This window comes from Pan paniscus, chromosome 20, assembly GCF_029289425.2.
Source record: "Pan paniscus chromosome 20, NHGRI_mPanPan1-v2.0_pri, whole genome shotgun sequence".
In the NCBI taxonomy this organism is placed as follows: Eukaryota; Metazoa; Chordata; class Mammalia; order Primates; family Hominidae; genus Pan; species Pan paniscus.
This window is the reverse complement of record NC_073269.2, coordinates 9,659,778-9,685,560: the sequence shown is the minus strand read 5'-3', so window position 1 is coordinate 9,685,560 and position 25,783 is coordinate 9,659,778. Positions and strand designations below refer to the sequence as shown.

The 25,783-nt window shown below is 53.4% G+C and overlaps 1 protein-coding gene and 1 pseudogene across 12 annotated transcripts in view; one reads left to right on the top strand and one right to left on the bottom strand.

The window, feature by feature from the left end:
- The window catches only part of PTPRS (protein tyrosine phosphatase receptor type S), a 135,020-nt gene that overhangs the window by 55,720 nt on the left and 53,517 nt on the right, over nt 1-25,783 (top strand). For all 12 annotated transcript variants that reach the window (XM_055104044.2, XM_055104043.2, XM_034945943.3 and 9 more), the window contains exons 3-5: nt 10,583-10,728; nt 11,344-11,485; nt 19,685-19,873. In XM_055104044.2, the coding sequence (XP_054960019.1) occupies nt 10,583-10,728; nt 11,344-11,485; nt 19,685-19,873 (477 nt within the window). The remainder of the gene's footprint in view (nt 1-10,582; nt 10,729-11,343; nt 11,486-19,684; nt 19,874-25,783) is intronic.
- LOC134729590 (large ribosomal subunit protein eL32-like) lies at nt 6,485-8,409 on the bottom strand (annotated as a pseudogene).

The following is a 25,783-nucleotide window of genomic DNA, read 5'->3' as shown; positions in this document are numbered from 1 at the left end:
CCAGGCTGGAGTGCAGTGGCAGCATCTCAGCTCACTGCAACCTCTACTTCTCAGGCTCAAGCAATCCTCCCACCTCAGCCTCCCAGGTACTGGGACTACAGGCGTGGGCCACCATGCCTGGCTAATTTTTAAAATTGTTTGTAGAGATGGGGTTTCACGGTGTTGCCCAGGCTGGTCTCGAACTTCTGAGCTCAAGCAGTCCACCTGCCTCTGCCTCCCAAAGTGCTAGAATTACAGGTGTGAGCCAGCCACGGCATCCAGCCTCATGCTGTTTTTTAGTAAATGCCCCTATACATTCAGATCAGCCACCGCACCCTGATGAGGTGAATGCGGTTATCAGCATCCCCGTCGTACAGCTATGGAAACTGATTGCACCGCTGCACTCAGCCTGGGCAACAGAGCCAGACCTTGTCTCAGAAAAAAAAGAAAGATGGGCTGAAGCGCCTTGGCCTCCCAAAGTGCTGGGATTGCAGGCATGAGCCACTGTGCCTGACCTGGCTAATTTTTATTTATTTATTTATTTATTTATTTTAATTAATTTTTTGTGACGGAGTCTCGCTCTGTCACCCAGGCTGGAGTGCAGTGGCGCAATCTCCACCCAGGCTGGAGTGCAGTGGCGCAATCTCGGCTCACTGCAACCTCCGCCTCCCAGATTCAAGCTATTCTCCTGCCTCAGCCTCCCGAGTAGCTGGGATTACAGGTGCCAGCCACCACACCCGGCTAATTTTTTGTATTTTTAGTAGAGACGGGGTTTCACCATGTTAGCCAGGGTGGTCTCAATCTCCTGACCTCATGATCCTCCTGCCTCGGCCTCCCAAAGTGCTGGGATTACAGGCATGAGCCACTGAGCCCGGCCGGCCTGATTTTTTAAATTTCTTGTAGAGATGGAGTTCTTACTGTGTTGCCCGGACTGGTCTCAAACTCCTAGATTTAAGCGATCCTCCCACCTCAGCCTCCCAAAGTACTGGGATTACAGGCGTGAGTCCCAGTGCCTGGCCTGGCTAAGTTTTTAAATTTCTTACAGAGATGGAGTTTTTACTATGTTGCCCAGGCTGGTCTCAAACTCCTAGATTTAAGCGATCCTCCCAATTCAGCCTCCCAAAGTGCTGGGATTACAAGAGTGAGCCACTGTGCCCAACCAGAAGTGGCCATTTGAACCTGAGCTGCCTGGTCCCACAGGCCAAGTTCCCAATGACCACACTCCCTCAGGGACCAGAAGCCAGGTAGCTGCACCGTGATCTGTCTGGCTGCCTTCAGGGCCTGAGCCTTCCTGGCCTGTCTCCCCTGCACTGGGGATGTCTGGCCTTCAGTACTGACCCCTTTCAGTTCTTCTTTTCTTTTGTTTTTTTTTTTGAGATGGAGTCTCCTGTCTCCCGGGCTGGAGTACAGTGGTGCGATCTCGGCTCACTGCAACCTCCGCCTCCCAGGTTCAAGTGATTCTCGTGCCTCAGCCTCCCGAGTAGCTGGGATTACTGGCACCCGCCACCATGCCCTGCTAATTTTTGTATTTTTAGTAGAGATAGGGTTTCACCACATTGGCCAGGCTGGTCTCGAACTCCTGACCTCAGGTGATCTGCCCACCTCGGTCTCCCAGAGTGCTGGGATTACAGGCGAAAGTGCTGGGGTGGCAGGCGAAAGTGCTGGGGTGACAGGAGAAAGTGCTGGGGTTACAGGCATAGGGGAACAATTTCTGCTCTAGAAACCACTTCAGGTCCAGTGGGGCCTTCCCAGGATGCCGTGGGGCTGGCCCCGGGCAGGGTTGGAGGGGACAGGGTGGGTGGGTCACCAGCTCTGGCACTAGATTCTTGTCTGCAGAATCTGAAATGGAAAAACAGAGATGGGGCCAAGCCAGGCCACGGAGCGGGAGGCTCAGGCGCGTTGCCTCCAGAGAGGGCTGGGTTCCCTTTCCAGCTTTTTTGATATTGGCAATACCACATGAACTTCTGTCTCTTCATCTAAGAGACAGGGACGTCCACGGTACTTGTGGTCAATAAAGACCCCCAACCCCATTTATCCAGCCTGCGTGATTTTCAAGGCACTGGAGCCAGGTAGGCCTGGGTTGGAATCCTGTCTCTGCCCATCACATGCCGTGTGACCAAAGGCAGGTCCCTTCTCTTTTTTTTTTTTTTTGAGACGAAGTCTTGTTCTGTTGCCCTGTTGCCTAGGCTCGATCTCGGCTCCCACTGCAGCTTCTGCCTCCCAGGTTCAAGCAGTTCTCCTGCCTCAGCCTCCAAGTAGCTGGGATTACAGGCGTGCACCATCAGGCCTGGCTAATTTTTGTATTTTTGGTAGAGATGGGGTTTTGCCATGTTGGCCAGGCTGGTCTTGAACTCTTGACCTCAGGTGATCTGCCTGCCTCAGCCTCCCAAAGTGCTGGGATTATAGGTGTGAGCCACTGCGCCAGGCCTCTTCACCTTTCTGAGCCTCAGTTTTGCTCCTCCTGGCCACAGGCATAAAGCTTAGCACATGGCGTGTCTTTGTGCCTCTCGAGCTGCAGGCGCGGCGCCCTCAAGCCCCAGAGGTGTCCTTCCTGTGTCTCTGCCCCTTTGCTGAGAAAAAGGTGGGGAAGCTTCGTCCAAAGGAGAGATTGCAAGCATTCGCAAGACATTTTCTAACGGGGGACTCAGTGGGCAGGGACAGCTCTTCCAGGCTGGCTCAGATCCCAAAGCTGCCTGGAGAAGACCGAGAGGGTATCTGCTCTGCAGTGATGGGGGTGCTTCCGAGAGGTAGAACCCCACCAAATCCGAGAGCAGGCAGTGATGTTGGGAGCTCCGTTTTCTCAAGGGTCACCACACACCGAGAAGAAGTCTGAGGTCCCAGGGAACCAAGGCTGTCCCTTGACCTCTGTGCTGAGAGCCACATAAGCAGGTATTTCAGCCCAGTGTTCTGGGGACGCCCAGGCTGCGGTGGGGGCATAAGGGACTCCTGACCGGGCCTGCAGTAATCCAAGAAGGCTCCCCAGGGGAGGTGCTGGCCGAGCTGAGGTTGAAGCTGCCAGATGAGAGGAGGAGGACGGGGCCCTGGGAGGAAGGAACAGCACAGACAGTGGCTGATTGTAGCACCCACCCGCCCGGTCTTGCTCGCTGGATTGGAGGGGGCAAGGGGTGTGTTCTGGCTCTAGGTCAGACAGGCAGCTGGATGCGTCTCTACCCTCAGCCAGCTTCTGCCCTTCCTCCCAGCAGCTCCAGAGGGAGGGATTTTTACCAGAAGTAACATTCTTGACCCGGCCACAGTGACTTTTCCTCATGTCCTTGGCTGAGGACGCATGGCCCCGGGTCACCATTCCTGAGGCCAGAAGGAGGGGGCAGCCCCAGCCTCAATGTGGAGCAAAACATCTGCCCTAATCAGGCTCAAGTTCTGGATGTGGAAGGGACAGTAAGATGTCGGCTTTGGAGGCAGAAACCTGGGTTCAAATTCCAGTGCTGTTATTTCTGAGCTCTGTGATCTTTTTTGTGGTGGTTTGTTTTTTGAGACAGAGTCTTGCCCTGTCCCCCAGGCTGGAGTGCAATGGCGTGATCTCAGCTCACAGCAACCTCTGCCTCCTGGATTCAAGCAATTCTCCTGCCTCAGCCTCCCAAGTGGCTGGGATTACAGGCACGCGCCACCATGCCGGGCTAATTTTTGTATTTTTAGTAGAGATGGGGTTTCACCATGTTGTTCAAGCTGGTCTCGAACTCCTGACCTCAGTTGATCCTCCCGCTTTGGCCTCCCAAAGTGCTGGGATTACAGGCGTGAGCTACCATGCCCAGCTTCTGAGCTCTGTGAACCCATTAACATTCCTGAATCTGTACAGTGGGATTGGCTGTTGCTGCAACAGAGGGATAAGTAAGAGTTGAGGGGCCAGGCGCGGCGCCTCATACCTGTAATCCCAGCACTTTGGGAGGCTGAGGTGGGTGGATCATTTGAGGTCAGGAGTTCGCGACCAGCCTGGCCAACATGCTGAAACCCCCTCTCTACTAAAAATACTAAAATCAGCTGGGCATTGTGGTGGGTTCCTGTAATCCCAGCTACTTGGGAGGCTGAGTTAGGAGAACCACTTGAACCTGGGAGGCGGAGGTTGCAATGAGCCAAGATTACACCACTGCATTCCAGCCTGGGCAACAGAGCGAGACTCCATCTCAAAAAACAAACAAACAAAAAAGTTAAGGGAGGCTGTGCATTCCTGTACATGGTGGGTCTAGTGATTTTTTTGTTTTGTTTTGTTTTGGAGACAGAGTTTTGCTTTTGTCACCCAGGCTGGAATGCAATGGCACGATGTCAGCCCACTGCACCCTCTGCCTCCTGGGTTCAAACGATTCTCCTGCCTCAGCCTCCCAAGTAGCTGGGATTACAGGCATCCGCCACCACGCCTGGCTGATTTTTGTATTTTTTTAGTAGAGACGGGGTTTCATCATGTTGGCCAAGGCTGGTCCTGAACTCCTGACCTCAGGTAATCCATCCGCCTCAGCCTCCCAAAGTGCTGGGATTACAGGCATGAGCCACCACGCCCGGCCAGGTCTAGTGACTTTTGGGACAGATGCTCAAAGCACACACATACGGTCATATCAACAGGAGCAGAGCCTTGAGTGAGGGAGGTTAGGCTGGTCAGGCCACTGGGGCAGGAACTCTGTTTTGTTTAAAGCCCAGCCTGAGCCATGGATGGGTAGGCGTTGGGGCCCACAGGGACCTACACTTGGAACTTCGGGCCTTCTTAAGGCCTCTCTGGGCTTCTGAATAGCTGGAACTTTCCAGAACTTTTCTGGTCAACCTGTGTGGCCCCTGGACTCACTCTACCCTTTTCTAGCTGGTCGTAGAGGCTCAAAGTCCTAGCGTTGCTCAAGTTTGGGTTGTTAGACCTCAGCCTCTCCTCAGACCCCAAACTTTTTCTTAAAACAAAGTTTTGCTCCATTTTTTCTTTAATCAGCTCACTTTTTTATTTAAGCAATTTTATGTTTTAAAATAACTTCAGGCTGGGTGTGGTGGCTCACGCCTGTAATCCCAGCACTTTGGGAGGCCAAGGTGGGTGGATCACGAGGTCAGGAGATCGAGACCATCCTGGCTAACACGGTGAAACCCCATCTCTACTAAAAATGCAAAAAAATTAGCCAGGCATGGTGGCGGGCGCCTATAGTCCCAGCTACTCCGGAGGCTGAGGCAGGAGAATGGCATGAATCCGGGAGGTGAAGCTTGCAGTGAGCCGAGATCACGCCACAGCACTCCAGCCTGGGTGACACAGTGAGACTCTGTCTCAAAAAAATAAAAATAAAAATAGATAACTTCAGCTGGGCACGGTGGCTCACACTGCAAATCCCAGAGCTTTGGGAGACCGAGATGGGAGGTTCACTTGAGCCCAGGAGTTCCAGACCAGCCTGGGAAACATAGCGAGACCCTGTCTCTGCAAAAGATTAAAAATTAGCCGCATGTGGTAGCAAGCGCCTGTGGTTCCAATTACTCAGGAGACTGAGACCAGAGGATCCCTGGAGCCCGGGAGTTTGAGGCTGCAGTGAGCTATGATTGCACCACTGCACTCCAGCCTTAGGTGAGAGTGAGACCCTGTCTCTGTAAAAAAAAATAAGAAGAAGAAGAAAAAATAAAAAAAATAATAATAAAAATAACTTCTTCAATTTGTCTTTAGTTCTACATGTAAAAAGGTACCAAAGTGGAAATCTCTGTCCCTGTGTCCAGCCACTTAGCTCCCTGGAGGCAGCACTGTTTCTACACATACATATAATCTTTCCCTTTTTTCTTTTTTTTTTTTGAGACAGAGTTTTGGTCTGTTGCCCAGGCTGGAGTGCAGTGGTGCGGTCTGAGCTCACTGCAACCTCCACCTCCCGGGTTCAAGCGATTCTCCTGCCTCAGCCTCCTGAGTAGCTGGGATTACAGGCATGCATTACCACGCCTGGCTAATTTTTGTATTTTTAGAAGAGACGGGGTTTCACCATGTTGGTCAGGCGGGCCTCAAACTCCTGATCTAGTGAGCCTGCCCCAGCCGCTCAAAGTGCTGGGATTACAGGTATGAGCCACCATGCCCAACCCCTTTTTTCATTTTAAAAATCGTACAATGGTACCATTTGCTACACTTTATTACCTCTTGCTTATACACACCCCCTCCATTTAATAGTATATCTTATTGTTCCTACCCTAGTAGTTTATTTTAAAAAGCATCCTGGCTGGGCAGGGTGGCTCACGCCTGTAATCCCAGCACTTTGGGAGGCTGAGGTGGGTGGATCACCTGAGGCCAAGAGTTTGAGACCAGCCTGGCCAACATGGGGAAACCCTGTCTCTACTAAAAATACAAAAATTAGCCGGGCGTGATGTGTGCCTGTAATCCCAGCTACTTGGGCGGCTGAGGCAGAAGAGTCCACTTGAACCTGGGAGGCGGAGGTTGCAGTGAGCCAAGATCGCGCCCTGTACTTGAGCCTGGGTGACGGAGTGAGACCCTGCCACAGAAATAAATAAATAAATAAATAAGTAATAAAAAAGCATCTCGAGGTGAGAGGATCGCTTGAGGACAGGAGTTCGAGACCAGCCTGGGCAACATGGCAAAACTCAGTACAAAAATTAGCTGGGCGTGATGGCATGTGACTGTAGTCCCAGTTACTCAGGAGGCTGAGTTGGGAGGATCGCTTGAGCCTGGGAGATTGAGGCTGCAGTGAGGTATGTTCGTGCCACTGCACTCCAGCCTGGGCAGAAGAGCGAGTCCCTGTCTGAAACAAAAAAGCATCCTTTCCCCCACCCCCCACTCCCTTTTTTTTTTTTTTTTTTTTTTTTTGGCAGTTTCTACATTTATTTCAACACAAAACATGCACATGATCCGTCTACTCATTTTCTTCACTGCGCAGCCTGGCATTGGGGTTGGTGACTCTGACGGCAGCTGGGCGGCCCTTTCCACGATGGTTTTGCGTTTCTTGGAGGAAACACTGTGAGCGATCTCAGCACAGGGAGATTTGTTGCACATCAGCACTTCCAGCTCCTTGACGTTGGGGACCAGGAACTTCCGGAAGCCACTGGGCAGCATGTGCTTTGTTTTTTGTTGCTCCCATAACCACTGTTGGGCATCAAGATCTGGCCCTTGGGCATCAAGATCTGGCCCTTGAACCTTCTGCGAACCCTGTTGTCAATACCTCTGGGTTTTTCGCCAGTTATGCTTAATTTTGACATATTGGTCTGACTGGTGCCGGATGAACTCCTTGATCCTCTTTTTGACGATCTTGGGCTTCATGAGGAGTCTGAGGGCGGCCATGATGCTGAGGAGGAGACGGCTGCCACCTCCTTAGGCAGCGCCGAGGAAGAGAGGCTTTTCCTCTTTTTTTTTTTTGAGACTGAGTCTCACTCTGTCTCCCAGGCTGGAGTGCGGTGGCGCGATCTCGGCTCACTTCAAGCTCCGCCTTCTGGGTTCACGCCATTCTCCTGCCTCAGCCTCCCGAGTAGCTGGGACTACAGGTGCCCGCCACCTCGCCCAGCTAATTTTTTGTATTTTTAGTAGAGATGGGGTTTTCACCATGTTAGCCAGGATGGTCTCGATCTCCTGACCTCGTGATCCACCCACCTCAGTCTCCCAAAGTGCTGGGATTACAGGCATGAGCCACCGCACCCGGCCTTTTCCCCCTTTTTATACTTATGTAGTATTCCGCTGCGTAGATAGCCTGGCATTCACTTGATCAATTCCTTTTTATTGGATATATAGGCTGCTTCCTAAGGGCTCTTGTAAGTATGTTGCAGCCCTCGGGAAAAAAAAATAAAAAAATTATCCGGGCGTGGCTGCGGGTACCTGTAGTCCCAGCTACTCGGGAGGCTGAGGCAGGAGAATGGCATGAACCCAGGAGGCGGAGCTTGCCGTGAGCCAGGATCGCGCCACTGCACTCCAGCCTGGGCGACAGAGCGAGACTCAGTCTCTTAAAAAAAAAAAACAAAAAAACACAAAACTCAGCAGTAGCTCCATTCATCTTAGGGGATACATTGTAACATTACTGTGTACTGTGACCGGAAATCTAGTGTCCCTCTGGGAGATGCAAAGGTTACTGTAAAAATAGTCAATAAAAAGGAAACAATGTTAATGAATTCTCCACAGATACTGTAGCCTGTCCCAGGTGCAGCTTGATGAGGTTGCTCTAGGATGTTAAAACAGGCATACTCAGCTGCGTGGTGGCTCACGCCTGTAATCCCAGCACTTTGGGAGACTGAGGCAGGCGGGTCAGGAGATCGAGACCATCCTGGCTAACACGGCGAAACCCCCATCTCTACTAAAAATACAAAAAAATTAGCCGGACATGGTGGCGGGCATCTGTAGTCCCAGCTCCTTGGGAGGCTGAGGAAGGAGAATGGCGTGAACCCAGGAGGCGGAGCTTGAAGTGAGCCGAGATCGTACCACTGCACTCCAGCCTGGGCAACAGAGTGAGATTCTGTCTCAAAAAAAACAAAAACAAAAAAAACACGTACTCCAGGCCAGGCGCAGTGGCTCACACCTGTAATCCCAGCACTTTGGGAGGCCAAGGTAGGTGGATCACTTGAGGTCAGGAGTTCAAGACCACCCTGGCCAACATGGTGAAACCCCATCTCTACTAAAAATACAAAAATTAGCCAGGCGTGGTGGTGCGTGCCTGTAATCCCAGCTACTCAGGAGGTAGAAGTAGGAGAATCACTTGAACCTGGGAGGCGGAGGTTGCATTGAGCCGAGATGGCACCACTGCACTCTGGCCTGGTGACAGAGCAACACTTCATCTCAAAAAAAAAACAAAAACAAAAACTCTCCTACTCCAGGCTTTATTGCAGAGACTGAATGAATACATCAGATCGTCATGGAGGGTGAAGAATGTGGATGTGAAAGCCAGGCTGGTTCAAAGGAGCATGTTCAGCTTTGGCTGTGCATGTCCAGCCAAAATAAGTCCCTTGCCTGGTTTGTGTCTCAGTTTCCTCACATGTAAAATGGGGATAGCAGAGCTGGGTATGGTGGTTCATGCCTATAAATCCAGCAGCTTGGGAGGCTGAAGTGGGAGGATTGCTCGAGGCTAGGAGTTTGAGACCAGGCTGGACAACATAGCTACTTGGGAGGCCAAGGTGGGAGGATCACTTGAGGCCAGGAGTTCCAGACCAGCCTGGGCAACATAGTGAGACCCCAGGCTGGTTTTTTTTTTTTTTTTTTTTTTGAGACGGAGTCTCACTCTGTCGCCCAGGTTGAAGTGTGGTGCCATGATCTTGGCTCACTGCAGCCTCCATCTCCCAGGTTCAAGCAATTCTTCTGCCTCAGCCTGCCAAGTAGTTGGGATTACAGGTGCCCACCACTATGTCTGGCTAATGTTTGTTTCCTTAGTAGAGACGGGGTTTCACCATGTTGGTCAGGCTGGTCTCGAACTCCTGACCTCAGGTGATCCTCCGGCCTCAGCCTCCCACAGTGCTGGGGTTACAGATGTGATGGCCTTCACCTGTAGTCCCAGCTACCTGGGAGGCCAAGGTGGGAGGATTGCTTGAGCCTGGGAGGTCTAGGCTGCAGTGAGCCAAGACCGTGCCACTGCACTCCAGCCTGGGTGACAGAGTGAATCCCTATCTCTCAGGAAAAAAAAAAGAAAAGAAAAAGAAAAGAAGGCTGGGTGCAGCGGCTCATGCCTGTAATCCCAGCACTTTGGGAGGCGAAGGCAGGCAGATCATGAGGTCAGGAGACCGAGACCATCCTGGTTAACATGGTAAAGCCCCATCTCTACTAAAAATACAAAAAGTTAGCCGGGCATGGTGGTGGGCACCTGTAGTCCCAGCTACTCGGGAGGCTGAGGCAGGAGAATCGCTTGAACCTGAGAGGCAGAAGTTGCAGTGAGCCGAGATCACACCACTGTACTCCAGCCTGGGCGACAGAGTGAGACACTGTCTGGAAAAAAAAAAAAGAAAAGAAAATGACGATCAGGATGGCACTGCCCCTCCATGCTGTTGGAGAGGTTAAATATTAAATATTACTTCCCCTTTCTGAGCTCCTGCCTCCAGCTCAGAGCACTCTCCTGGGCACTGACCCCTCGTGTCCAGCCACCTCCTGGATGCCTCCCAAGAAGCTGGAGCTCTGGGTTCAAATGCTGGCTCTGACCTCATGTCCCATGGTCACCCCCCGCCCCCATGCTGGGTGCCTCAGTTTCCCCACATGTCTCACCAGGAAATTAGACCAAGTTATTCTGGCAAGTGCTTTCAGGGCCCTCCAGGGTTTGGCTGGTCACCATGGAGGGGGGTTCAGGTGCTGAATTTAGGGACCCCAGCATCTCACAGGTCTCCCCTTCCATCTTTCCCAGTGGCACTGTGTCTGAGCAGGTGTGCCCAGGTGAGGTTGTATCCACTGTGTCTGAGCAGGTGTGCCCAGGTGAGGTTGTATCTACTGTGTGTGAGCAGGTGTGGCTGTTGCAGGTGGAAGTGGGGATATGTGGGCACCTGGGTGCCCGTGGGTGCCGTGGCGGGGGGCGAGGTGGGAGGGTGTTTGTTGTCATCCTTGCTTTCCTCCTCCTCTCTTCATTGGCCACATGGCACTTCCATGGGCAGGGCATGGAATGCAGGTTTTCGTGGCTCCTTGGTATCCTAGCCAGATGCCTGGACCCATCAGCACCCCCCCTTCTTTCCACTGTATCCCCAGAGCCCCCCAGGTTTATCAAAGAACCCAAGGACCAGATCGGCGTGTCGGGGGGCGTGGCCTCTTTCGTGTGTCAGGCCACGGGTGACCCCAAGCCACGAGTGACCTGGAACAAGAAGGGCAAGAAGGTCAACTCTCAGCGCTTTGAGGTGAGTTGGGGTGGGGGGAGGTAGCCTGGGGTCAACGTTCCCCCAAGGCAGCGCCACAGCACCTCAGCCACAGTGGACTTCGTGGACACGTTCCCCAGGTGGAGCATCATCTGTGGCCAAGCAAGCGTGGCTGTGCAGCCTCCAGCCGGGGCCCTGCCCGCCTTACTTGCTCTACCAGCTCCATGCTGTGTGGCCTCAAGCAAAGCCCTGCCCTCTCTGAGTCTTCTTCACAGCGCAGTGTACACAGCACCACTGCACACAGAAGGAACTTTACAACTCTCAATACACGCACATGATCACACGTGCACATTGACACATTCCACATGTCTTCACATGCCTTTGCATGCCTGTCATGTGGGCTTGCAGGCATTTGTCACCCTCACACATGCACACAACACCCTGTTCTTATATGTACCCAAATCTGGTCCCTGTCTGTGGCGCATTTATACTGGACACTGACACACATGCACATTCAGCCTCCAGCTCTTCTCCCAGTCACCCCCAGGATCATGGGGCTGACTGCCATTCCTCTACAGCCCAGCCTAGCCCAGCCTAGACAGGAACCTTCCTGGGACCCCAGCCTCACTCTGTTCTTTTTTCCCCTGCCCGTGGCAGACGATTGAGTTTGATGAGAGTGCAGGGGCAGTGCTGAGGATCCAGCCGCTGAGGACACCGCGGGATGAAAACGTGTACGAGTGTGTGGCCCAGAACTCGGTTGGGGAGATCACAGTCCATGCCAAGCTCACTGTCCTCCGAGGTATTGGGCTCCCCAGGGCGGGCGGAGGATAAACCGGGCCCTGGGCTTTGGGGACAAGCACGAAAGGAATACATGAAAGTTACCCCAAACCCTCCTGCTTTGTGTTTTTTGGGAGGACCTTGATCTCCCTTATCCAACCAGTAACAGTCTCAGGGCCCAGCGCCTACTGGTGGGGATTTATTGTGCCTTTGCAAGAAAGAAAAGAATTGAGAGACTAGAATCATCCTAATTTATAATCTTCATCATGTGCTTCTGATGACAAGAGGCTGATCCAACTCAGATGGGTTCAAGCGAGAAAGGTAATTGATGTGCAGAATTAAAATTCCATGGAGTGGTTGGCTTCAGGTTCAGCTGGATCCAGGGGCTCATTGAATTTTCTCAGCGCTCACTCTCTGTCTCTTGGCTTTGTTTCCTTCTGTATTGATGATATCCTTAGTGAGACTTCCCCCACTGCCAATGAACTTGGATCCCATTCCCTTCCCTGAACTAATCACTGTGGCTCAGGAGGAACAAACACTCTGATTGGCTAGACTCCTACCTGGAGCCAAGAGTGAGTGTGGTTCCCCCAAAGGAATAAAGATAAACAGGGTTGGGCATGGTGGCTCACACCTGCAATCCCAGCACTTTGGGAGGCTGAGGTGGGAGGATCACATGTGAGACCAGACTGGGCAACATAGCGAGACCCCATCTCTACAAAAAATAAAGGATGAACGGATGCTAGGTAGGCAGAAACTGCTGTCCCACTTCCCCAGACATTCACACGGGCCTGCAGTGCTGCTTGCTGGTCTTGTTTAGGTGCAATTCTTTTTTTTTTTTTTTTTTTTTTGAGACAGTCTTGCTTTGTTGCGCTGGCCGGAGTACAGTGGCATTATCTCAGCTCACTGCAACCCCTGCCTCCCAGGTTCAAGCGATTCTCCTGCCTCAGCCTCCCGAGTAGCTGGGATTACAGGCACATGCCACCATGCCCAGCTAATTTTTGTATTTTTAGTAGAGACAGGGTTTCACCATGTTGGCCAGGGTGGTCTCAAACTCCTGACCTCAAGTGATCCGCCCGCCTCAGCCTCCCAAAGTGCTGGGATTACAGGCATAAGCCACTGCATGCAGCCTAAATGCATTTCTTGAACAAGTCGCAAGGGGTTTATAGGGGGCTGTCTAAGTGATGCTGTTTTATAATGAGGAAGCAATTTTGTGAACAAATTTTCGTTCAGCATCATTTCAAACAGCCGCCTACAAACCCTTGCCCAACCACTCTGTGCTGCCTTCTCCACTGCAGTTTGGTCTTAGCACTGGGCCCAGCCTGTGGAGCTCAAGTCCTGGCTGCCACTTGGTTGCTGTGTGACCTAGGGCAAGTTAATGAACTTCTCTGAGCTGCAATATTCTCATTTCTAAAGTCGGGCTGAGTGCAGGGACTCAAACATCTGTAATCCCAGCACTTTGGGAGGCCGAGGCGGGTGAATCACCTGAGGTCAAGGAGTTCAAGACCAGCCTGGCCAACATGGTAAAACCCCGTCTCTACTAAAAATACAAAAATTAGCTGGGTGAGGTGACGTGCACCTGTAATCCCAGCTGCTCAGGAGGCTGAGGCAGGAGAATTGCTTGAACCCAAGAGGCGGAGGTTGCAGTGAGCTGAGATCACACCATTGCACTCCAGCCTGGGCGACAAGAGCGAAACTCTGTCTCAAAATAAATGAATGAATGAATGAATGAATAAAAATGAAATGGCTGGGTGCGGTAGCTCACGCCAGTAATCCCAGCACTTTGGGAGGCCAAGGCGGGCAGATCTCGAGGTCAGGAGTTCGAGACCAGCCTGGCCAACATGGTGAAACCCTGTCTGTACTAAAAATACAAAAATTAGCTGAACGTGATGGTGGGCACCTGTAATCCCAGCTACTCCGGAGGCTGAGGCAGGAGAGAATCGTTTGAACCTGGGAGGTGGAGGTTGCAGTGAGCCGAGATCACGCCATTGCACTCCAGCCTGGGCGACCAGGGCAAGACTCCGTCTCAGGAAAAAAAAAATCGGGTAATAATGGTTCTCACCACAAGGGGTAATTCCGTGAACCAGATGAGTGAGTGATACAGGGAGCGAGATTAGCACAATGCCATATTTGGTCAATTCTACTTCCCCGTTACTACGTTCATCACTGTTACGATTCTGGTTTAGTAAGATGCGTGTTACCAATCCTTCTGCAGCCCTCAGGTGAGTGGGTTCCACCTGTCACCTGCAGAGACATCCCAGTCATGTATATGAGCCACTGCCAGCCATTAGCTGGGAGGTGACTCCTGCATGTGGCTTCCCAAGATGAGGCTATTCCAGTGTCCTCCACGGCAGCCCAGCTGTGACCAGCTTGGAGCCCTGGGAGGGGTTATCACAGCGGCCCTAGGGGTACTCGATTTCAGACTCTGGTCCCATGAAACTGGGACTGGCATCACAGGCGAGTGACCTGTACAGTCATCCAGGATCCCTCCCTCAGAAAGGCCCTGTGCTTTGGCCTGTAATCCCAGCACTTTGGGAGGCCAAGGCAAGTGGACGACTTGAGGTCAGGAGTTTGAGACCAGCCTGGCCAACATGGTGAAACCCCAGATCTACTAAAAATACAAAAATTAGCCAGGCATGGTGGTGTGCACCTGTCATCCTAGCTCCCGGATTCTTGGGAGGCTGAGGTAGGAGGATTGCTTGAACCCGGGAGGTGGAGGCTGCAGTGAGCTGAGATTGCACCACTGTACTCCAGCCTGGGTGAGAGAGGGAGACTCCATCTCAAAAGAAAAAAAAAGAAAGGCCCCGTGCTTTTTAAAGCTCTGCTGCTGGCCACGTGCCGTGGCTCACACCTGTAATCCCAACACTTCGGGAGGCCAAGGCAAGAGGATCACTTGAGCCCAGGAGTTTGAGACTAGTCTGGGCAACATAGAGACCCCATGCCTCACTGTCCAAGTCTCTACAAAAAGAAAAATGTAAAACTTAGCCTGGCGTAATGGTGCCTGCCTATAGTCCCAAGTACTTAGGAGGCTGAGGCAGAAGGATCGCCTGAGCCTCGGAGTTCAAGGCTACAGTGGACTATGATCATGCTACTGCACCCCAGTCTGGGGGACAGAGCAAGACCCTGTCTCTAAAAGGGGGGCGGGGGGAGGGGGAAGAAAAGATAAAAGCTCTGCTATTGTGGTCTGGAAAGTCTTAATACTTTTCTAACAAGAGACCCCACAATTTCATTTGAGTGGGTCCTGGAGCCCATCCTGCTGGGGGATGGAGGAAGGAGCGGGGGCGGAGTCAGGCCCACCGTGGCCCGCCCTGCTCTTCCTAGCAGATAATTTTGCCCTGACCTTTCCCAGGCTCGGACAGAGCAACCTGCCTCCTCTTGCCCCAAGCCAGCCTGCACTCTGAGCACAGGGTATTGAAAGGACAAGCTGTGAAGCCATCAACTGCCCGGTCCCCCGGAGTCTGGGAAAAAAAATGCCCCCTGCGCCCATCCACACTTTTTTTTTTTGAGACGGAGTTTTGCTCTTGTTGCCCAGGCTGGAGTGCAATGGCGTGATCTTGGCTCACTGCAACCTCCGCCTCCTGGGTTCAGGCAATTCTCCTGGCTCAGCCTCCTGAGTAGCTGGGACTACAGGCACCCACTAGCACGCCCAGCTAATTTTTGTATTTTTAGTAGACACAGTGTTTCGCCATGTTGGTCAGACTGGTCTCGAACTCCTGACCTCAGGTGATCCACCTCCTCAGCCTCCCAAAGTGCTGGGATTATAGGCGTCAGCCACCGTGCCGAGCCCACACCCTTTTTCTCTCTCCTCTCCGGCTGCCTGGAAGGGCCTGCTTGGGCTGGGAGCTCATCCTTCCTGCTGGGGCCCGGGGCCTCGGATACCCTGACCCGACCCCACCCACCTTGCCACCAGCCCTGAGCTCCGGGCACCTCCGGCCAGTCCCTGGCAGTTGGTGGGGGACCATCTGGACTGCCAGGGCCACTCCCTGCCTTCCTCCTCTGCCATCTGATTGTGGACCCCACACACGCCTCCTGCACTGTTGTTTTAATTAAACTCCGAGGAACTGGGCAGAGTGTGGTTCGCGATGTACATTTTTGTTTAATTAGGTGTTCTCGGTAGCGTCAGGCGGCCGAGAGAGACCTCCCCCTGCACCCTGGCTGGCTGCTGTCCACACACGCTTATGGGGACCCCTGCGGGGCCACATACACACGGGAATTGCTCACGCGTGGACACGTGGGCACAGGGGCAAGCGTGAGCACATACATGCGGCACACATGTACCCACGCATGAATGAAATACAGGGTTCCCTCATAGGCACACGGGCATGCATAGACACACAGGGGGATGCCGACAGACCCAGCTGTGGGCACCAAGACCAATTGAGTGAGGCCCAGTCATTTTGGCCCTTATCTCCGATGATGTCATCAGTAGCCAATCAGAGCCACTTTCAAGGTCGTCCAGGTCCCTGGCCCAGGAAGGATGGACAAGAGGCCTGAACCGCCTCAGCATCCAGCCATGCCCCCTTCAGGGCCCCGATGGGTTCAGACCTGGTTGAGTGGAGGGCTTTTGCAGCCGGTCCCGCTCAGCTTCTTCTGAGCTCAGCCAGGCCTGGGTTCAAATCCTTGCTACATGCTGGCTGTATGACCTGGGACAAGTGTGTGACTGCCTGTGCCTCCGTTTCCCCCTCTATGGAAAAGGCTTGGAGGAGATCACAGGTTCCGTTGCCTGCGCTGCGCCTGGGATGCTGTTAGTGCTCAGGGCTTTCCACTGGGGCTTTTCCCATCCAAGCAGTGACCCCCGAGCTGGAACTGCCGCTCTCTCGTAACCCTGGGGAGGCAGGGATTGATTCTGGCTTCCCCTCCCTGGATCCTGCCCACCTCTCCCTTGCCCCATCTTGGCCTCCTGCCCTCCTGCTGCTTGCCTGGGGCTCAGTTTCCTCCCAAGATGGTGGCCTCCTGCCCACCTCTGTCCACAGCCACCCACTCCTGTGCCCCATGTCACATCTGGGCCTTTGTAGGCAAATACATGTGTATTCTTTAAACAAACAGAAACATTGTCTACACCAGGAAGCAGCACACTTTTTCTCCAGAGCACCAGGAAGTAAATATTTTTGGCTCTACAGGCTGGACGGTCTCTGTCGCAGCAACAACCCAAACTCTGCCATTGTGTTGGAAAAGCTGAGAAACGAATGGGCGTGGCTCTGTGCCAATAAAACTTTATTCTATTTATTTATTTATTTATTTAGAGATGGAGTCTTGCTCTGTCGCCCAGGCTGGAGTGCAGTGGCGCGATCTCTGCTCACCGCAAAGTCCGCCTCCCGGCTTCACGCCATTCTCCTGCCTCAGCCTCCCGAGTAGCTGGGACTACAGGTGCCCGCCACCAAGCCCGGCTAATCTTTTTTGTAGTTTAGTAGAGACGGAGTTTCACCATGTTCACCAGGATGGTCTCGATCTCCTGACCTCGTGATCCACCTGCCTCGGCCTCTGAAAGTGCTGGGATTATAGGCGTGACCCACCGTGCCCGGCTGATAAAACTTTATTAACAAAAACAGCTACAGGGCTGTTTTTGCGGCCCTTTACCCCCTCCACTCCAGCATTCCTACCAGATGCAGAGGAGCTGCCTATTTCTTGGTCTTAACAGCACTGCGATTTGTCACTTTTTTGTCACTTGTCCATTGGAGTGGAGTTGGGGGGGGCGGGGGGGGGGGCACGGTTGTTAGTCTGCCCTACGTGGCTGTTTCCTAATCTCTTTTTTTTTTTTTTTTGAAACAGTCTTGCTCTGTCGCCCAGGCTGGAGTGCAGTAGCACGATCTCAGCTCACTGCAACCTCCACCTCCTGGGTTTAAGCGATTCTTCTGCCTCAGCCTCCCAAGGAACTGGGATTACAGGCGCCCGCCACCACGCCTGGCTAATTTCTGTATTTTTAGTAGAGACGGGGTTTCACCATGTTGGCCAGGCTGGTCTCCAACTCCTGACCTCAGGTGATCCACCTGCCTCGGCCTCCCAAAGTGCTGGGATTACAGGTGTGAGCCCCCACGGCCGGCCCATCTTGGTTTGTAGAGCACCCTGGATGCCAGGCAGCCCGTCACTTAGCTGGCTCACCTCATCACCTCAGCCCAGAAGCATGTTCCCACCGCTCGGTGCTCTGGGACCAGGAGATTCCAGGGACCTGAGTTTCTCCTCCTTGTCCCCGCTCCCCCCCCCGCCCCCACATCACCACCGGTCTCCATTTACCATGGAGGGGAGCTAGAACCTCACCACCCAAGAGGGATACCGAGTGCTGGAGACCTGGTGCCACTCACTCACCTGGTGCTGGAGGATTGAGTGCTCAACCAGGATTGAGTTGTTTGTTCATTGATTGAGCTCCTACTGTATGCCCGGTTCTGCGCTGGGTGCTCCGGACGCTGTGGTGACGCAGATGCACCGTTACCGATAGAGTTCCCTGCTGCAGAGAGGACAGTGAGGAGTGTGGGGGGCATTTAGAGCAAGGGAGTTGGAGCTAGTCCCAGGTGGTGTTCCGATCAGTAGACAGATGTGGGAACGGGGATTCCAGGCTGAGGGAACAGAACAGGTGACCCGAGGGAGGGGGCTTGATGACTTTGAGAGCCGTGGAGGGCAGGGTGACTGGGCCAGAGAGAAAAAGAGGAGGGAAGGTGGCAGGGGCCAGCAGCGGGCAAGCAGGCGGGGTTCCTTCTGAGGGTGGCCGGACCACAGAAGGGCGTACAGCGGGGGAGCAGTGTGGTTTATGTTTAGAAAGGCAGGTGGGCACGGTGGCTCACACCTGTAATCCAGGCACTTTGGGAGGCCACGGCAGGTGGATGATGAGGTCAGGAGTTCGAGACCAGCCTGGCCAACATGGCAAAACCCCTTCTCTACTAAAAGTACAAAAATTAGCCGGGCATGGAGTGCATGCCACTGCCTTCCAGCCTGGCCGACAAGTGAGACTCCATCTCAAAAAAAAAAATAAAATAAAAAAATTAAAACGGTGTCCTCTGGGCCAGGCACAGTGGCTCATACCTGCAAAATGCCTGTAATCCCAGTGCTTTGGGAGGTCAAGGTGAGAGGATTCCTTGAGCCCAGGAGGTCAAGACCAATCTGGGCAACATGGTGAGACCCTATCTCTATATTTTATTTATTTTATTTTTATTTTTAGTTTGATTTTTTTGAGACCGAGTCTCACTCTGTCGCCCAGGCTAGAGTGCAGTGGCGTGATCTTGGCTCACCACAACCTCCGTCTCCCGGGTTCAAGTGATTTTTCTGCCTCAGTCTCCCAGGTAGCTGGGATTACAAGCATGCACCATCATGCCCGGCTAATTTTTGTTTTTAATAGAGACAGTGTTTCACCATGTGGGCCAGGCTGGGTCTTAAACTCCTAGCCTTAAGTGATCCACCTGTCTCGGCCTCCCAAAGTGCTGGGATTATAGGCATGAGCCACCGCGTCCAGCTGATTTATATGTATATATCTCTCTGTTTAAAAATTTTTTAAAAGATAAAAAGAAAGGCGTCCTCAGGCTGCTGTAAATGAACCCACTCAGCACTGTGGACCCTGGGACCAGGTTTGTGCTTATATGTAGCAGGGTGTAGAGCATCTCTCAGCCCCACCCAGTCCATTCCAGGAGCACTCGCCCCCAAGTCCTGACCCCCAAGTTGTGACAACCTCAGATATCCCCAGACATCGCCCAGTGTCTCCCAGGGCAGCAGAGTCACCCCACAGTGAGAAATATCATTCTAGCTGGCTCAGCTCCCTGACACGAGCCTCCCCCTTGTACAGAAGAGGGACCCAACCAGGTGCAGTGGCTCATGCCTGCAATCCCAGTGCTTTGGGAGGCAGAAGTGGGAGGATTGCTTGGGGCCAGGAGTTTGAGACCCGCCTGGACAACACAGCGAGACCCCCTCTCTACAAAAATTTTAAAAATTAGCCAGGCGTGGTGGCGCATGCTTGTAGTCCCGGCTACTCAGGAGGCTGAGGCAGGAGGATCACTTGAGCCCAGGTTGTTGAGACTGCAGTGAGCTATGATCGTGCCACTGTACTCCAGCCTGGGCAACAGAGCAAGACCCTGTCTCAAAAAAAGAGAGAGAACTGGCTGTAAAGGATGGCACCCAGGGCTGAGGTCACGCAGCCAGGGAGGAGCTGGACCCGTGGCCAGGCAGTCCCTGAGCCCCAGGCTCAGGAGTGGCTGTGCAGTGCTCAGAACCATGCCCATTTCTCTCACGTCTCTGCCCTCAGAGGACCAGCTGCCCTCTGGCTTCCCCAACATCGACATGGGCCCACAGTTGAAGGTGGTGGAGCGGACACGGACAGCCACCATGCTCTGTGCAGCCAGCGGCAACCCTGACCCTGAGATCACCTGGTTCAAGGACTTCCTGCCTGTGGATCCTAGTGCCAGCAATGGACGCATCAAACAGCTGCGATCAGGTGAGTGAGGGTGGCTGACAGGACGTGGGAGCCTTGGAGGGCAGCAGGGGGCGGGGAGCATCTCCAGGCCCCAAGTTCTGGGGACTGCTGGAGGACAGACAGAGACAGTGTGTGGCCGTGGCAGGCATTGGCTCTGGGGGAGTGGGGGCAAATGTCTTCAAAGCCGCACACTGAGGATATTAGGGGGCACAGATGGGCATGAGTACTGGAGAGCTATAGAGGGTGGTAGAACAATAGTGCTTCAACACCTGGCCAATGAAGATATAATGGATGCAGACATGCACAAGGATGGGGAGTTATGTAGGGCCATGGGCGGGGAGAGTGTCTCCCATGCTCAGGCAGTGAGATCACATCTGTCACCCACAGACAGTTGTGGGTGATAGGAAGCCACTGAGGGGGCTGGGCACAGTGGCTTATGCCTGTAATCCGAGCTCTTTGGGAGGCCAAGGCAGAAGGCTTGCTTGAGGACAGGAGTTTGAGACCAGCATGGGCAATGTAGCAAGACGCTCATCTCTGAAAAGAAAGAAAGCCGCCAAGGATGGTGGGTATCGGCAGTGCCCAAGCAATGGGAGACAGACAGGCAGAAGTGTCGGTGAGCCATGGAGGGTGACAAGGGGAGACCAGCTTCAATGGGTATGTAATAGGGAGCTATGGAAGGTGGCAGAGAGAGAGCATCCTCTACAGAAGCATTAGGCACATCCAGTGAGAATACAGTGGGGCCCAGACAGGCAGGAGTAGTGGAAGCTGTGTAAGGCAATGGCAGGTGTCCAGAGGTGACAAGTAAGGTGATGGGGAGCCATAGAAAACTACAGGGAGAGAGTCTCTCCAAGGCTGAGCAGTAAGAACATCATGGGACAAAGACAAGAGAGGTGATGGCGGGGCTTCAGGTCTGTAAGGGGGCACAGACGGGCAGTCCAGCCTGTCTGTTCAGGCCCTGGCTGGGCTAGGGAGACCTTGGGACAGAGCCTTGGAGACGGGTGGTTCCACCATTGTGTCTCCACAAAGCACCCACATGGCCCATCTGCGGGTCCATCTGTCTGGGGGGCTGTGTCTGCGTGTGTGTTGTCCCCCCGCTTCACGACATGTCCACGTGTGCATGTCTGGGCTCCCTGTGCCGGCCTGGCCTGCCTCCCGCGTGTGGGCACAGGTGTGCAGGCCTGGCTGCTGTCACACACGGGCCTCCCTTCCCCCGCCCGGAGCAAAGCGTCCGCCTGCATCTCGGCCACACATGCACCCACATTGCAGTCACTCCCGTGCCTGTGCACACAGGGCAGTGATCCGCGCACGCGCCTCTCAGCCTGCACCTCCCTAGTGCTCGTGCGTGGGGACACACATGGTGGGGATGTGTCTCCATACATTGGGAGCACACGTGTGGCTGCACATGCGTGTTTGTCTGTGTCACGGATTTACTGTTTTCAGTTGTGCTGGGCTTGACGCCCTGCCTTCGTTCAGGTCACTGTTGAGATCACCCTGCACCTCCACACACCCCTCTTTTTGCTTTCTCTCTCCCCTTCCTCCGAGGATCCCGCCACGGAGCCCCCTTTGCAGCAGTCCCTCCCTGAATCATCCCCAGCGCCCCTCACTCACTGCCCATCCTTGCCCCCCACCAAAGAGCCTACCTACCTGTTCTCCGCTTTCTGCTCCTCCTCCTTAGTGAAAACCAAGCCCCAAAAAGATCAGATGTGGAGCCCAGAATGTCTTCCTTGGAGAGACTCAGACCTCACACTGGGGGGACAAATCGCCTCCTATCTCCCAGCCTGGCTGAGGATGTTTGCAGCTCATAGGCCTCTGCAAGCCGGGGGAGCGGTGGCCTCAGTTTCCCCATAAAACATGCCTATTTCCTTGTGTTCTGGTGACGTCTCCAGGATGGAATGTCTAGCGCCTGCTGGGTGCTCAGTGAACATAAGCCACTTTAGGAACCATAAGAAATGTTATTATTATTATTCTGAGCGTCCCCCTCCCCTCCCCCACCCTCCCCTCCCCCGCCCTCCCCTCCTCGATGAAGACATAGGATTCTTCATAACCACCCGTTAACGTTCCTGTTCTCTTTTCTTATCCTCCTGTTGTAAACGTTCAGAAACCTTTGGTAAGTCTGATTTCATCACCACGTCAACAACTAACGCCCCATCCCCTTTGTGCCCCTTCTGCCCCCTTCTCACCAAACTAACAGCCACCGTGATGGTAACTGTGACCCACTCTGCCTGGTATGTTTACTAACGCCCTCTCCCTCCTCCCCGCGACCGGCCCCTCAGCCCTCCCCAGCTGGCACTAGTGTGCGGCAGAGAAAGAAACCCAAAGGAAAAGAGGAAAAGAGACAAGTCCACCCAAAGGAAAAGAGGAAAAGAGACAAGGCCAGGCAGACCTCAAAATGGAGGCTGAGGGGGGTTCAGAGGCATCCTCGGGCTCATGGAACTTCGCACCTAACAACATTTCCTCCCGCACTTTTTTCTTGGCCTTAGCCCTGCTGGAAAAGGATTTAATTACAGAAGTTTGGGGGCTGGGGCTGGGCGTGGAGTGGAGATTTTTCCAGCCTAGCTGCTACTGGGCACTTCTCATCCACTTTTCTCAGCATTCAGCCTGAATCTCCTGAAATCAGTTGTGGGACTAATTCATACTAAAGTGAGAGTGACTGCTATCAGCCTATGATATCAGTCCCTTCATCTCTCTCAGGGTGGGAGGCGGAACACCTTTTAATGGCTAAGGGATACATTGTTTCCACTTGATAGAATAGCCCTGAGTGATTTGGCCAACTTGAAAAGACTTCTTTTTTTTGAGACAGTCTTAATCTGTCACCCAGGCTGGAGTGCAGTGGCACCATCTCGGCTCACTAAAGCCTCCATGTCCCCGATTCAAGCAATTCTCCTGCCTCAGTCTCCTGAGTAGCAGGGATTACAGGCACCCACCACCACACCCGGCTAATTTTTGTATTTTTAGTAGAGACGGGGTTTCACCATGTTGGCCAGGCTGGTACCCCAAACTCCTGACCTCAGGTGATCCACCTGCCTCGGCTTCCCAAAGTGCTAGGATTACAGGCGTGAGCCACCACGCCCGGCCTGAAAAGACTTTATTTAACCCTGACTTCCACCATCGTCATCCCAGTGTCCTAGCAAAGGCCAGCCTGGATTTCCGCTGACTCGGATTCCAGTTCTCCAGGGTGTAACTTTAGGCAAACTTCTGTTTGCTCCCCTCTAAAGGGTGCAGAGTGGCCTCACGAGAACACCTCGAAAGATAATTCAGGGACTTCGAAAAGTTCAGGCCAGAAGCTCCTCATCCCAGGAGGCTGGAGAGCTAGGCTCAGTGCCCACCCCTGCCGCATGATGGGACCTCAGAGATTCCCCTCTGAGCCTCAGTTGGCCCGTCTGCAAAATAGGTTTGGGCCACGCAGAAGGAGCTGCTTTTTCACGTGTCTGGCCACTCCTGGCAGATCGAGGTCTTGAGATCTTCTTGGCCCCAGCCAGCCGAGTTATCAAGTTATCGGCCATCAGCAGCAGAGAGAAGGGGGCCCAAAACTTCTCCCTGGATCATGAGCAGAGGGGGTAACGTTCCAGCCCCGAGCCGCCTTTTCCTGCTTTGCAGTTAACCATCCCTGCCTCCAAGGCCCAGATAAAACAGGTCTTTCCTCTTTTCCTCTTGGTAAGAAGGCTGCCAGGCTCTCCCTGTCCCTCCTACTCGGCCTGTCTGTGACACCCTTCCTTGGCTGTATTAATGCCCGGCACTGGGGCACTAACCCCACCCACCTCCCTGTCTCTAACAAGATAATTCCTGTTGCTCCTTGTCCCCTCCTAGTCTGGACTTGAAAGCAGTCTCTTGCTGGGCTCCCTAAGAAGGAAAGAAGGAAGGGGGGGTGATGAACCTCCCTCCCTCAGCCCAGAGGGAAGGCCACCAAAGGGCCAGGCTGACAGACCTTCCCTGGGCATAGAGACGCCCCTCACCCATCCAGAGAGGCTTCTAGACTCCATCCCTCCACCCCCAGAGATTCCCGCCTTCTACAGGAAACCCTCCTGCTTTGACAAGCCCTCAGACCTCACCCTGCTCCTAGGAGGCCTCTCCTAGCTTCCTCAGCAAAGCCCGCAGGGTCCGTATGCCCAGGGCTGGCTCGATCCCCTCCCTGGGGCAGAGTGCAGAGGCCTGGCTTACGGCCCAGCCCAGCTTCCCTGGGGCCCCCCGGCCCCCCACGACCGCCTTGTGACATTCACCTGGTTCTCTCTGCTTCCCTTACAGAAAGCACTCCGATTCGAGGTAAGAGGCTCCTCACTCACCCACCCACTCACGCTCGCTCTTGCTGCCCACTCAGCCCCTCAGGTTCCACAGGGCCTGCCCCCAGGCCCCCTTCCATGCGTGTCCACCCTGCCACCACCTTTGTTCCACCCAGTGTTAGTCCGGTCTCTGCGTCTGTGTCTGTGTCTGTGGCCAGGGGGCTGAATGTGGCCGAGGTGACTCCTCAGGTCACCTGGCTGTGGAAGGCGGGGGGGCTCTCTCCCCCTCTGGGAAGGACCCTACCTGGCAAGACCCCCAGAGTGCTGGGAGCCCCATGTGGTTTAGCCACCTCTAAAATGAGCATGTAGGCCGGGCGCGGTGGTTCACGCCTGTAATCCCAGCACTGTGGGAGGCCGAGGCAGGTCAGTCACCTGAGGTCAGGAGTTCAAGACCAGCCTGGGCAGCATGGTCAAACCCCATCTCTACTAAAAACACAAAAATTAGCTGGGCATGGTGGTGGGTGCCTGTAATCCCAGCTACTCAGGAGGCTGAGGCAGGAGAATCACTTGAACCTGGGAGGCAGAGGTTGCAGTGAGCCACTAAGATCATGCCACTGCACTCCAGCCTGGGTGACAGAGTGAGACTCCTCAAAAAAAAAAAAGAAACAAAACGAACATGCAAAGTGGGCCTTCCAGCTCCACAGTCCTTTCTGATCTGGAGGTTCTAACCCAAGGACACATAGAGACATGTGCTCTCAGGTCGGTCTGCTCCATCCCTTACCCCCCACCCAACTGCTGCCTCAGAGAAGAGCCAAGAGAAGGCCTGAGTGGGAACCTGGGGAAGAATCAGTGTCCAGCCCTACCTTTGCTACAAATGCTGTGTGACCTAGAGCAGTCTCCTGACCCTCTCTGGGCCTCCTTAGCGATGGAGATACTGCCTGCTTCCCAGAACCTCGAGGTCAAGGGAGAATAGGCAGTGCTCTATGGGGGCGGAGTCTTTATCCATGACCTCCAGAGAGAATCCCCCAATCTGTGGGTCCGTGTCATTTCTGTGGGATAGTCACAAACAAGGCTGGAAAGCTCAGTCTGGATTTTTGGACCCCTGGTGCCATAGGCTCTGATTGAAGCCTGTGATTCAAACACATTTGGGGATATTCGCTCATCTTCATTTACTCATGGTCGACAGGCACTTGGGTCCAGGCCTGTGATTCAAACATACGTGTGGAAACTTTTGCCTTATTTTTTATTTGTGGGCACTCAAGTTTTTATCAAGGCCTATAATTTCAGATATACTCAGCTTCATTTACTTGTGAAAATGAGGGACTTGTTTCAGGCATGTGGTTTCAGATATCTTTGGGGAAATCTTGGCCTCATTTTCATTTTCTCATGGGCACAGTAGTGTTTGATCAAGGCCTGTGATTTCAGATATTCTTGAGAAGGTTCATTCATTTTTATATGTTCATGGAAAGTGAAGTCTTTGATTTGGGTCTGTGATTTCAAATGTATTGAGGGGAAATCAGTCCTATTTTCATCTACTCATGAGTACCAAGACCTTGGATTTGGGCCTGTGATTTTAAATATGCTTGAAAAATTGCCCTCTTCTTTATATCTTTATTTACTCATGACCAACAAATTCTTTGATCCAGGCTTGGGGCATTTTAGCCTCAACTTTACTTGTGAGTATAAGAGGCTTTCAATCAGACCCCTGATTTCA